Below are 13179 nucleotides of genomic sequence, written 5' to 3'. Positions count from 1 at the left end.
TTTGACTTCTGTACTAATAAACACTCTGAAACACTGTTTTCAGAAGCTTTTGAGAAGTATCCCAGATGCAGAGGCAGAAGGGTTTGGAGAAGTATAATTTTATTCAAATAAAAACTTATTATATATGAACCTTTTGCACTATATGAGATAAACTTGCTCTACAAATGCATCAGTCGATGCCTATCTAACTTCCTCTGCTCTTGAGGGTTGCACTTATTCATTGACCAAGAAGCAGCTCTTTTCTTAATCTGTTTATCGTCTTTACCAAATAAAGTAGCTTTCAAGGATGTACAAATCATGCTAAGAAATTTGTTGCTATAATCGTTACTTATTTTAAATGCAAAATTGTTCAGTTCCCTGTATGTGGTTTTGCCAAGTGAGTGGTACTTTAACGGGCCTAGTGGATTTCATGTTCTTTTTCAGAACCACCAGCTGGCAAAAAGATTTGTTTAGATACTTTGGTACTTTGTCAGAACTCTTGCAAAAGGTTTATGTGCAAGTCTATCACTTCTTAAGAAGGCCTGCTTTTTAAAAACTTTTACATTTTTCTTAAGAAAGGGAAGGGCAAATCTAGAAAGAAGGAGAATGAAACAGGTATCGAGTATTTCATGCTAACTCATCACATGTGGATTTTTAAAGGAGGGTGTGGTTATGATAGCAAAAATAGGTTTTGTTGCCCTACTTAGATGTAGTGGGATAAACTTACTGTTGTCTCTCTCATAATCCCATATTTTTATAGGCCAAAATATTACATAAGGTTTTTCCACTTCTGGCATGCTTATTTAGGCAACATAATGTTGTTAGAGACACTTTAGAAATTACTGATGACTTTCCGTGCTTAAGACAAATAAAATCAGGATTATTAAATCCTTTAAATGGTGGAATACATAGACTCTGAAGTTCCCTTTTTAAATCCCTGCAAACTCTGGGAAATTGAGCTCCTGTTGTCTGTGCGTGAAAGACATCTTTTTTTAAAAAGAAAACAAAAAACCCAACCGGTTCTTCTCTGTTTAGGAGTTTCTGCTACCTTCTTTTCATGGTGTTGAGTGTGACTGAAACTACTGCTCTATCCCACATTTCATAAGAAAGCTGTGCTATGGCCACACACATTCTGAACACTTAGGTCAAAATGAAGCTATTGTTTTATCTGAAGGGAGATGAAAATTCCTTAGCTCTATCCCTGAACTGGGGTTTGCACTGGTGTGGGGTTAAATGAAATACTAGATGTTGATTTATTTATTTATTCATTTTTTATTTTTAAACAAAACAGTAAGGTAAGCTATCAGCTTCTTTCTCAAGTCTAGTGACAAGATATCTCTATGAAAATTATTCTCCAACGTCCTGACAAAAACTGATTATGACAAATTCTTACTTCATCTTCTAGCAGTCCCTATTTGTTGGAATAATCTTTTCTTTTTTCTCCTCATTTCCAATAACGCAGCGTGTGTAAGTATAATTGAACATGTTTTATGTGGGCTTTTCATACGAAAGCTGCATGATTTATTACCCAGAAGATCTCTTCACCTTTGCATTATGTTACTCAAATGTAAGCAGTTTAGGAAGCAGTCTAATGTCTAGTATATTTCTGTGGAAGAAAAAAGCTTAGTGTAGTACCAATAAATGCCAGGAGAGAAATTCTTGTGTTAGTTTCTTGTATCCAATGAAGATGAGATTTTTTTTTTTTTCTGATGATGTTCATCAGAGCAATTGACAAGAGTTAACATCTTGCTTGCATAGCTGTTAAAACTTTTAACTTCCCTCCACACTAATCTGTTTTTCATGTTAAGTTTAAAACCAACAAAAAACCCTAAAGCATATTAAGAGTCTGGGATCAGCAAAGCAAATTGTTAATGAAAGTCTATTTCAAACTACTGTTGAAAACACCTAAGAGGTTAAATATTTTGACCTTTCTTGCATTGAAGCACAGTAGCAAGTATGAATCTTTTAATGTTATAGGTCACCGTTACTATAGTAAAGAAACGAGTCTTTTACAATATGTGCACTCAAAGATTGATTTCAAGAGATGCGCCAGAGCAGAAAATCTGCAGCTAACTGGAAGTATCTTGAGTAGTGAAGGATTAAAATTACATCCTTCTCATTCACCTAAGAATCTCAAAAAGGAAAACTTTGCCTCGTGTTGTAATGAGATCTTTGTCCTCGTTTCAAGGCTGTATTGCATCCTGCTGAAACCTTTATGTCACAAAAAAAATTGTGATTAAGGGCGTTTCAAAGACTTAGTTGAAGGATAAAAGACGATGCAAGAAAATGTACACAGAGACTTCAGGTTTGTTGCATTAATTCTCCTGTAGTCAAAGGGAAATGTGAAAGCCTTCTAAAGCATGTACACAATGGAAATTACGCAAAGTTACAAAACATACAAAGTCAAGAATGCAGACAGCAAAAGTTAAAATATTCAATTTTAAATTCATACGCATAACTTGTATTCTTTATGAAATGGGAATAGATTTAGTTAATACTTCCTGCAAATTCTTGCCCCCTTCTGCTTATTTTTTTTTTCCACTTTCCCAGTCCAGAATAAAGCTTACAGCATTTACAAGACTGGATCTTCCTAGTAGTTCAGTAACTTCCAGGCGGAAATGTTTTCTACCATTACATAAAACTTTTAAAACGTGTCCTCTATTAAAAGATCATGAAAAGTCTTGGTCTGTTTCTACAAATGACTGTCGAGATCTCTGAAACTTTGGACAAAGTTGGTAAATAGGCGGAATCATAAGAACTGAGGAAACAAGCTGGACCTTTTACCTGCCTAGCTTGAGTAAAACGTCATCACTTTCAGATAACTCCTCTAAGTTAATTTTCATACCTCCACTCTTCTGTCCAGGATAACCTAATAATGAGTTATCCTGAAAGGAAGTCTATCTTCAATGATTTATGTTCAACAAATAGGTCTCACGTGATATCTGAGAAACAGCGGTAACAAAATACTGAATTTCAACACCAGCAAATGCTTAATGTTTTACAGAAAAATACCCACATGAAGGTCTACATCAGTCAAAAAAAATCTTCAAGAATTAATATAGTATTTAATGGTAATGATGAGGTCAAAATTCAGTTGTTGGAGCAGCTTGATTGATGTGATATTTAAAACACCCAAGCATTTAAAAGTCAAAGTGCACGGTAGTTTTAGTAGTCAGGCATGTTCTTGAATGTTTTTGCTTACTTTTACTTCTGTGCAAGGAAACTTTGTTAAGTATCTCCCTAAGTTAATACTGTAAATTTTATATGGGATGCAAATGCATGCTTTCTCTGCAGTTACGTCTTTGTGCTCTGAGGGTAGATACAGTCATTGAAGACTACATCTCATTTCATAGAGAAGGCTTTGCTTTATATAACTTACCCTTTATGTTATTCCTCTGTTCCTCCTAAGAAACAAGTCACTAAATCAGAAGTGCAAGGCATGAGTGAGCAAACTAAGATGAGTAGTTGATTGGCAATTGAAAAATGTTTAAGAGACCGTAAATCTTCATTAGAAAAGCAGTAATGTAAGAAAGCATAATGAACTAAGTGGGCGCAATATCATAGATATGAAAACATAAAACATAGTAAACTATAGTATTTCGAAGTATATGCTTATTTTGACAAAGATATAAGATGCCTTTGCATAGTTGTCATATGAAATCAGCAGAACTTGTGCTCAGAGCTAGAGTGAGGTACAGCTGAAAAGTCGACCAGATTTGGGGGGACTGTGTCCGAAAATGGAGTTCGGAGCTTCCTATTGTCAGGTTTACATGATGCTGTTCAAGCATCTCTTCTCAGCAAGTGACAAGAGCTACCTCTGTGAAGCTTGGACAGAGATCTCCAGGAACACCTGTAATAAAGTGCAAGCAGGCTGGATTACAGCCCCACTTTTTCAAAGGCCATGGTAAATAATGAGCAGGAGACCCTATTCAGTAAAGGGAGGACTCAAAATAAGTTGCTTCATGACAACGATGATCATGCTGTCAGGGTCACCTGCAGGTTGTAATGACATCACTGGTTAGAATTCACATTACACGAGCAGAATCGTGTTACTTAGGCGTACCACTTTTTGCTGGAAAAGTCTCACCGATTTTCAATTTCGGATTTCAGCCCAACGTGCTCAGCTGGCATAATGTCAAAGGAAAAAGAGGAGCTAAGGACTTTTTAATAGAGGTCACTTTCAGGTAAACCAAGGATGCAATATCCTTAAATCGTCTTTCTTAATTTTAACCTTCATTTTAGTCTTGATGTTTCTTCCCCTCCTGCAGGTGATACAGTGCCTCTCGGGCTTCAGGGAGAGACCTAAGCTTGTGAAAGAGATCATATAGGTCGGTTTATTTAGGGAGTTATTAGCTCATTAGCTGGTTAAGGATAACTAAATCTTTGCACACACAACTCTGCTACAAAGTGTAAGGAAAGATACTCTACAGTGATGTAAAAGCAGGGACAACAGCTGTGTTCATTGTATTTTCTTGGACTCATACATTCACAGGACAGAGGAGGACTTCATAAAGAAGAAAAAGCTCATCGCAGGAGGTCATTTGACTTAGAATTCTAATGTGACTAACTCCCTTTCCCTCTAAAAGGGAGCAAGAGAGATCCTTCGCAGTTATAGCAGGTTTCCCCAGATCAGTTGAAACTATATCAGAAGAAATGTGGCTTGGAGCGGTTTACCTGAGCCATGCTTAAAGTAGAATCATTCAACCTGCAGCATTAAAGGGGGGCTAACTTCCTCTACAGCTAAAAGGAACATGACTTGCAGTCTAATTGCAGATTATTGTAACTGGACAGGCAATAGGGCATAATCTTAGAGAAACAAAGAACGGACTTGATCTCAGGTTACATGGGTCTCATAATACTCAAGATGAAAGAGATCAATGTCTGCCTCTCTTGATGAGAAGAATGTGGCTCTTGCCTTAGTGACAAGATTGCTCCCTGTGAGTATGTAAATTAGACAGCGCACTCTAAGTATAGCTAGGGGCCTTTCTACATGGTGCTTGCCCTTAATTGTTAAAATAGAACTCACCCAAGCCAGGCAGGAGACGAATTCAGGCTGGATAGTTGGATTAGCCAGCCAAAGGAACGTTCTCTTTTACTCTATCTGCCTGCTTTGCTCTTTTCAGCATGGCCTTTTTTTTTTTTTTTTTTTTGGTAGAGGGAGGGAGAAACTGAAAAGAAAATGAAAATGCTGAGAATATTTTGTAAGTCTTCATATAAAAATAAGTAGTATTTCTAATGTTTTTGCAAATGAAAGTGGCCATAGAAATATCAACAAGAAAATCCTGTGTTGACAAATTTTGTAGGAACTGAATTATTCTGTAAGTCTATAATTGAAGACAGTATGTAATATCATATGGTCTAATTTGGGTGAACATGCTTTTTTTTTTAATAATGGTAGTTCATAAGCTTTTTGAGAGATCTTCCTCGTTATAACATTATACTAGCACAAGTGAGCACAGAGTCTTTTCCTTAAGTTGCTAGGATCTCGCAAAGCAGAACAGAAGAAACTTAAGTGACCTTTTTCCTCATGAAACTTCTATGTTTATCACACATTGGAAAGTGTTAATGATGAGATTTGAGCTATTTTTGAAGTAGCCTCATGAAAGGCTACTAATATATTAACAAGCTTCAGTCCATAAATTCTGACAAGTTAAGAGCTTGCATGTGAATTACATGTCAGGACCACAGTTAACCTGGTTGTTGCATCTAAAGGCGGTTTGTGTGTGGTAGGTACACATGCAAACTGTGAGTATGAGATTTTTCAGAGGCGTTTGAAAACGTTGCCCAAACTGAAGTAGGGGCTTAAAGTGACCCTGGAGGTTGTTTACAGCGAATTGTTAAAAATGCTGTCTCTGATTGTTATCAGAACGTCTGTTACTTTTGGCTGGGACATGCTCACAGGATACCCTCAATGTGCTTTCAAACGCCTGCTTACAAATTATTTTAATGGATTTAAAGCTCCTAATAAGAGTGTATGACTCACTGTCTGCTATAATGGTGTTTCTGTTGAAGTTCTCTGATGCTGGCAAAACAAACTCATTACTTGCTATAAAAGATGTTGGTAGGAAATTGATATTGAAAAACGCCAATAAAATGAGCTGCTAGAAGAGGGACAAAAGTTAGGTAAGAAAGAAAATCCCTTTGAAATTTAATTTATTTTGCTGTAGCTATTGTTGCAATTGAGAATTGAACATCGTTTAATGGCAGTAGGGATGTCAATGTTCATCTCTTGGCTTGCTAGAAAGCATTTGTTACCGTATAATCAGATTATAGGGAAAAGTTTCAAATGCTCTGTGAAGTGGTTCATAACCTACTTGTGATATATGTACTTTTCTATATATGTTTAGTGAATGCCAATATTGAGAGCAGAGGCTGAAGGTGAAGTGTGACCCATAAAAGCATAAAACACGGATTCACATACTAGAAAGGCCTCCCTCTGCTTCTGTTTGAATTTAAACAGAATTAAATTTAAATTGTGGAATTTGTGTGGATTGTCAGAAGTGGAGCTTACATTAGTTTGCCAGGATCAGCAAAGTCACAAAACATACTGGTGAAGCTTTCTCAAAAGCCTAAACGTAATCTAGGTATATCAGGACTTCACTGTAACACCACTGACTGATTAGAGATTTTACAAGTAAAGGACCTACCGAAGTAGAAGGAAAAGGTCTTTTTCTGTGAAGTCTGATTTTTCAGGATAGCACTTAAGCAATTTAAAGGCTAGATATAAAGGCTAATATACCGTTCTTGAAAAATAAAGATAAGAAAAATGAAAAGGCTGAAGATTCAGTTTGCCTCTTCCCCGAGCAGTTTCTTCCAAACAACTTGTATGCCTACCTCTAGTCTTTAAATAGCAGTAGTTTATTCTCACACAACGAATACAATCTCGGTTTTTTTTCTCCAAGCACTGCAACTACTATGGCTTTTTTTTTTTTGCATAATATACAATTACTAAAATGTAAATCCTTTTCTAGGGAGACTCAAACTTTAAAGGGGCCAAAGGGAACGGGGCAAGCGAGGAAATCTGTCGTTGCAAGTTAAAGACCTTGTTTTCTGTACAGTAGGCTTACTGCACTTCAGTATCCATTTTTTCCATTCCTCTGTTAAATGTTTGCATCTTACCAAACTGGAAACCAGAATACTGCTCTGTCCATTTATGGAAAGTACTTGTGGTTAGTATACTTAAAAGTTGCAGGATAGAGGGAGAGCAGTTGAAAGATTTACAGCTGGGATCTGAAAGTCTGTACTTCCTGGGTAGTATGCTCTCACGGTGGCAGAGCTTGACCCGTCCAACTGAAAAGGCCATTTTGATTTGGTATTCTTTAAGTGTGCAGTAGATTTAGCTGCTTCTGGTAGTATTTCTTGAAGTGAGGCTTTTCCAGTGTGTTTGCCCTTTGTGGAGGCCTACAGGATTCTTCTGGACTCGCACAGACTTCAGATGCTCAGCCCACATCTCTTGTCATTCATGGAGTTACATTCAATGGCAGAATTGGGTCTTAAGAATGGAAATTACCACCATTTATCTTTAATATACCTTATTTTTCCACTCAGATTCGTTTACATGTTTTAACGGAGGTGAGTGTATCCACAGAGAGCTCTGCAACTGCAGTCGATTTAATGCAACTGGACCAAGATGCCAGACAGGTGCGTAGAGAGGAAAAACGCACTAGGTTTCTGGGATTGTACTCATGTTCCCACAGCTACAAGAACAACTTCCCTCTGCCTGCATCCACCAGTAACTTTCCTTCCCTTCTTTTTTCCTGTAGTGCTATATCACAATTTACTACGTATGCTACTGCATTCAGCTATGTATTGAATCCAGAAAAGGTAGTACTTCTTAAGTGACTCTCCTTTTATTAGTGTATAACACAGGTGCTGAAAGAGATCATATATGCAGAACATGGGGCCAATACCACTTTGAAACTTTTGATGGACTCTATTATTATTTTTCTGGGAAATCTACATATGCCCTTGTGAGACATACTGAATTAGATGAACAGAGTTTTTCCATACAGGTAGGGGAATGCACTTTTACATTCACTTTTACTGTTGGTGGATGTGCTAATAATGCATTAATTTTAAGACATTAAAAATAACTAGATATTACAGTACAGGGTTCTAGAATGTAATCTAGCAGTAGTGTGTGCTACCAGTTACTGTGGCCCAAAATGTAGATGGCTGGGAGTAAACTGAGGTACGTGCTTTCAAATCCTACTGCTGCTGTGAAAAGACTGTTCCAAAAAGAGAACTAATCGTACTTCTTTTTGGGGGGGAAGAATGGGACCGCGCTACTTAATCCCGCTCTCAACATGTGTGTAGTATATGGAATACTAAGAATGTTATTAAAAACTTAATTTTGACACTGGTGATTTTATTTGGCAGGTCAATAATGATCCAGAATGCCATTCGTCTCCTTATTCGTGTGAAAGATCCATTAGTTTATTCTTGTCTGGAGGCGAAGAGATAAAGATGAGCAGTGAAGTCACCTATAAAGGCTTTGGGTAATTGCCTTCACACTTACGATGCTGTTTTTGCACTGAAATTAATATCATGGCATTGTTTTGATCAACAGAAATGCAAACAAGATCACTTATTTGTTAGTAGCTTAAAAAAAGTATCCAGAGCACAGCTTTATTAACTACTTCCCATCTACAAAAAAGTATCTGAGGAAGGTGATTGCTAAATGAGTGGTATATAGTCTTGTTAAGAAATGCAGCTCCTGGCATTCATCCTTTGATTTTGTTTGTATTTGCAACTTCATCTTTGGCAGTTAAGTTGCTCAGTGTTTATACCCGTGGTTTTCAGATGTATGAGGAAGCCATTAAATCACCAAGTAACTTTTTTTTTTTTTTTGATACTAATGCTTTTTTATTTAAAGTTGTTTTTGATTCTGTCTCTGTTGCTCGTTTCACAGAATACAGTTACCCTATATCATTGGAAGTTTACGCATCCAGAAGCTGGCTGGGTACTTTCTGGTCAGACATCAGTATGCTTTCACTCTGGCTTGGGATGGTATGTCTGCAGCGTATATCAAAATGGCACCAGAGTATCTGGGCAAAACACATGGACTGTGTGGAAATAATAATGCTGTCCTGCAGGATGATCTTGAGACTAGTTATGGTGAGTATTTAAAATACTTTCTGATGTTAATATGTTTTTTTTGTTTGTTTGTTTTTTTTTACCTCCCCAGAGAGATTTTCCTATTGAAAACATTACTTTGCTAAGAGTAGTTTTTAACTGTAATGCTAATTCCAATTAAGAGGGATGATGTTTGCAATGAAAATATGTGGAAATGCTTCTGCTAGTTTTTATTGTTAGTTAAGAAGTCAGTATGGATAGGGCTCTGGAGAAGGGAGATCTTTAAAAAGCATGACAAATAGTTGTCTCAGTCTGCTACCTACAATGATGCTTGTACTTCAAAGTCCTGGGACCTGAAAGGTAAACTTCTACTTTTAAGCACTCACTTTTCCCTTACTAAGTTCATACAGGAGCCTCTGGAAACCTGATATGCTACTGCTGGAGATTTTATTTATATATATATATATAGAAACACACACACACACACACACACACATACACACACACATATACACACACCCCTAACATATATAAGTAAATTGATGAAGACTGCCAAATTTCATATGATCTGGCGTTTCATGTATGCTAACACTTCAGAAGTGGCAGTGATTCTAGAACTCCCAGTACTTTGGGTCCTAACTTCAGATACCTTCAAAAGTCTTGATTTTTCAATAGATACTAAGTAAAAACCTCTACAGAATGAAAATAATCAAGAAAAATAAAAAGAATTGGGCCTCTTGAAAGATATCTGAAGTTAGAGAGTAAAAGCTTCTGGAAATCTTTCCTTTAAGCTATTTACCTCTATGTTCCTCATTCTTAAAATGAGGATACTATTTCTGTAGAGTTATACTTCAAAGTGCGAAGCTGTGTTAGTCAGTTCTACAAAGCCTCAGCTCTGCACTGAAATCAGCCCTTACCCCATTGAATAATTTGCTTGCTAAATGAAAATGCTTATATTAATACCCAGATCAATAGCTCATTGTCCTCATTGCTTTCAGAGGCTTTCCCCTTCCCTCTCGCTTTTCGTAGAATATCTCTGTCACATAAAGCTGTGATTGTAGTACAGTAGATTCACTGCATACTAGCTATATCCAACTAGCTCGGGGAGTAGTAGTAATAAAGATACAGCAAAATCCAAGTAGTAATCAATGTCACCACATTTTAATGATAGCTGACACCTTTATGAGCTACTTGAAAGCTAGCAAATGCATTCTTACTTGCATGAAAATTTTGCATATTTGTGTAATATGGGCAGTCGTTCTGCATCCTTGCACTGGCTCCGGGAGTGCCTGCCTTCTCGTTCTCTGTTTTTAGGCTGTCTATGGGGATTTCCAGATAAAGGAGCAGCTTGGAATTATGTATATGCAGCCTATTACATTTCGCCTTTCCTTCCTTTTATTCATGGACATCAGCAGGCACAGTCCTGCTGCTGAAAGCCCGTCCTTGCCAAATCGCCTGACTGAGTTAACTTCTTTCCACCTTTCTAAAGCCTTCCTAAAATATTCCCTTTTAAAGGGACTTTGGTCCTTCTAAGGACCAGAGGGTCTTCAGACTAACATGTGACTCATTTAATCTGTTGTGGGTAGCGTTTAGCTGTCTCTGCTTAACGTGTTAAGATTATTGAGGTGTTTCTCTGGAAACTCCTATGGAAACGTTGTTAATCTTCCAAGTCACTGTGTGACTGTCTGTGTGTCTTGTTTAGGAAAACTGACAGATGACGTAACAGAATTCGTAGAGAGTTGGCAGGAAAATCCTCCACAAGGAACACCTAATTGGGATAATTCTCTTGTCAATGAACCACCTTGCCTGACGCAAAGCCATGAATCTCTACAGGTTTGGATAACATGAGAGGAATATTACAACAGTCTGTGATTCTTACTAGAGCCAGAATTTGTCTTAGTGCTTTGAGGGAGGCTGGAGATGTTCTCATTTCGCCTTTGGAGAGGGGGATTAAAATGGCAGCTGGAGCAGAGCTCCCTTGTCCATTTTTCTTCTATAGATGTTTATAATCTAATTCCTGATGTTTTTGACGTATTATATTGTATGGAAAGTAGCCAAAAGGAGTGTTTCTGAATCTGGGGCTAAATGAGTGAAAAGTTGTAAAGTAGGGGCTCATTCTAGAGCTAGTTCCTGTTCCTTCCCTTAGGAAGGATACAAGGAAGCAGGCCTATGAAAATGGATTGAGAGCACATTCCAATTGCCAGTGTTTGGAATTTAGTTATTGCCACTTTTGTCCATCCCAATTGCAATAGTTTCTCCTTCAGAGTAGTATTTTTGAAGATTGAACCCTGAAATGAAGTATTTTGAAGCTACAGCTGATGCCAGACATGTTTTTATTTCTCACACCTTTTACTATATGATTTAAATAAAACGAGGACTGTACTAAAACATGAGTTCAAAACCTTAGGTCACCCAGGCTTAGCTGCAAAACGGTGTTCTCTCTTATTTTTTTCTTTCTCTCGCCCCTTTTTTTTCTTTTGGGTGGGGTAAGGCTATATTGCATTACCATCAGTACAATGTTGGATAAAGGATTCTATCTTCTGAATACTGTAGGATGAAGAGCAATGTGTTACTGGCCACTGCTTCTAGTTAATAAGAGGAAAGGGATTCCTAGTCGCAAATTGGGAGGTGCCTGTTCTGCTTTTGCACAATATGCTATTCTGCCTAAGTTTATTTTTCGAAAAACTTCACAAGAGCAATCTCTTTCATTTTAGAGGACATATACTCTGTGTAATGTTCTGTTACATCCCCCGTTTGAACAGTGTCATGAGTATGTGAGTCCTCTTCCTTTTATGGCAAGCTGCACCAATGATCTTTGCATGTAAGTGAATGTTTTGGGGTAACTCCAAAGCTCTTATCAAAAAAAAAAAAAAAAAAAAAAGTTGTCCTACCATGAGAATGAATTGTGCTAATGTGTAAATATTAACAGAACTAATATGTTTCTTTTTCTGCATATCGGTTTGTATCTAAAATTCTTTTAATGCAGTAAAATGTCTGTATTTTCTTCTCTCTGCTTTTCCTGCCAGAAATGTCTGAGGAGTTGTTCCTGTTTCCTTTGGTGTAAGGATGACCAAAATCAGGCCTAGTTATTTGCTTAATTCATTAGTTGACCCTCCCTTGCATATGGCATCTGTTTTGATGCTGAGTGTGCAACATCATTAATATTTTTAATCTTAATGAAAAGTAATAATGAATAGAACAATTCTGCATCTGCAAGACGTGTTAATCCAACAGATAGAGGAATTTGATTGTAAGCATGCAAACTATCTGAATTTATGCTGTCATTTCACAACCTGGTATGCTGCTTGTCCAAGTGGTTCTGACTATTCAAAGTAAAAGGCAGGTGGGGAGAAGATGATTTTCTTTTCTTGTTCATTGGTAGAAGTCATGCACTTTATTCTTGTGACTTTTCTGAAGGACGTAATTCCTTTTGTAAAACTAAAGACCGTTAGTCAAATCTCTCTTTGTATTACTGTATATCTCCTGGCTTTCATGGATTTATTCAGGAGATCATTGTCAGATTGCAAATATATTTATCGGCTGTCTTCAAACAGTGTCTTAGCCGTTTTAGACTTCTAACTTATCAAACAATACAGTATTCTAGAATCCTATTTATTCATGTTAATTCAAACAGCATGGATTGTACACAACAGAAATGATGCAGAAGCGTTTGTGAGGCTGTGACTGAGTATTTGAATGTAGGATGAAAATAACATCATGTCAATTTTTATTTGTATAAGGTCAGCAATTGATAATGCAACTTGGTGTCGAGCGTTAACTGAATATGCCAGGGCCTGTGCCCAAGCAGGAAAACCACTTCATGGATGGCGAATGCACTTTCAACAGTGTGGTATGCGGATGCTTTTGTATTTGGAAATACTCTTGAGTAGCTGTACTTCAAAAACTGTTCTTCATATCTTTTTTTCTTTGTTCTTCTTCCTACTCTGGATTCATAACAGTTCTCAATGCAAGTATAACTCTGGCCTCACTTCAGCGCTACATAAACATTACTGAATTTCTTTTTTTATATGTGTAATCTGTATTGAGTATATTTAGCACGTTTTAATAGGCTCAGTGTTTTAAAGAACCTTCTTACTGAAACATGAGAGATTCTTTAAGATGATT

The 13179-nt window shown here is 37.1% G+C and overlaps 1 protein-coding gene across 1 annotated transcript in view; it reads left to right on the top strand.

Moving 5' to 3' along the window:
* OTOG (otogelin) overlaps positions 1-13179 on the top strand; it is a 112795-nt gene that overhangs the window by 4747 nt on the left and 94869 nt on the right. Inside the window, exons 4-10 of the mRNA XM_068944908.1 lie at positions 7528-7620; positions 7837-7991; positions 8359-8477; positions 8891-9096; positions 10757-10887; positions 11769-11875; positions 12795-12904. Of these exons, the coding sequence (XP_068801009.1) occupies positions 7528-7620; positions 7837-7991; positions 8359-8477; positions 8891-9096; positions 10757-10887; positions 11769-11875; positions 12795-12904 (921 nt within the window). The remainder of the gene's footprint in view (positions 1-7527; positions 7621-7836; positions 7992-8358; positions 8478-8890; positions 9097-10756; positions 10888-11768; positions 11876-12794; positions 12905-13179) is intronic.

Source organism: Struthio camelus, chromosome 5 (assembly GCF_040807025.1).
Source record: "Struthio camelus isolate bStrCam1 chromosome 5, bStrCam1.hap1, whole genome shotgun sequence".
Classification (NCBI taxonomy): domain Eukaryota; kingdom Metazoa; phylum Chordata; class Aves; order Struthioniformes; family Struthionidae; genus Struthio; species Struthio camelus.
This window is presented reverse-complemented; position numbering and strand designations above follow the sequence as displayed.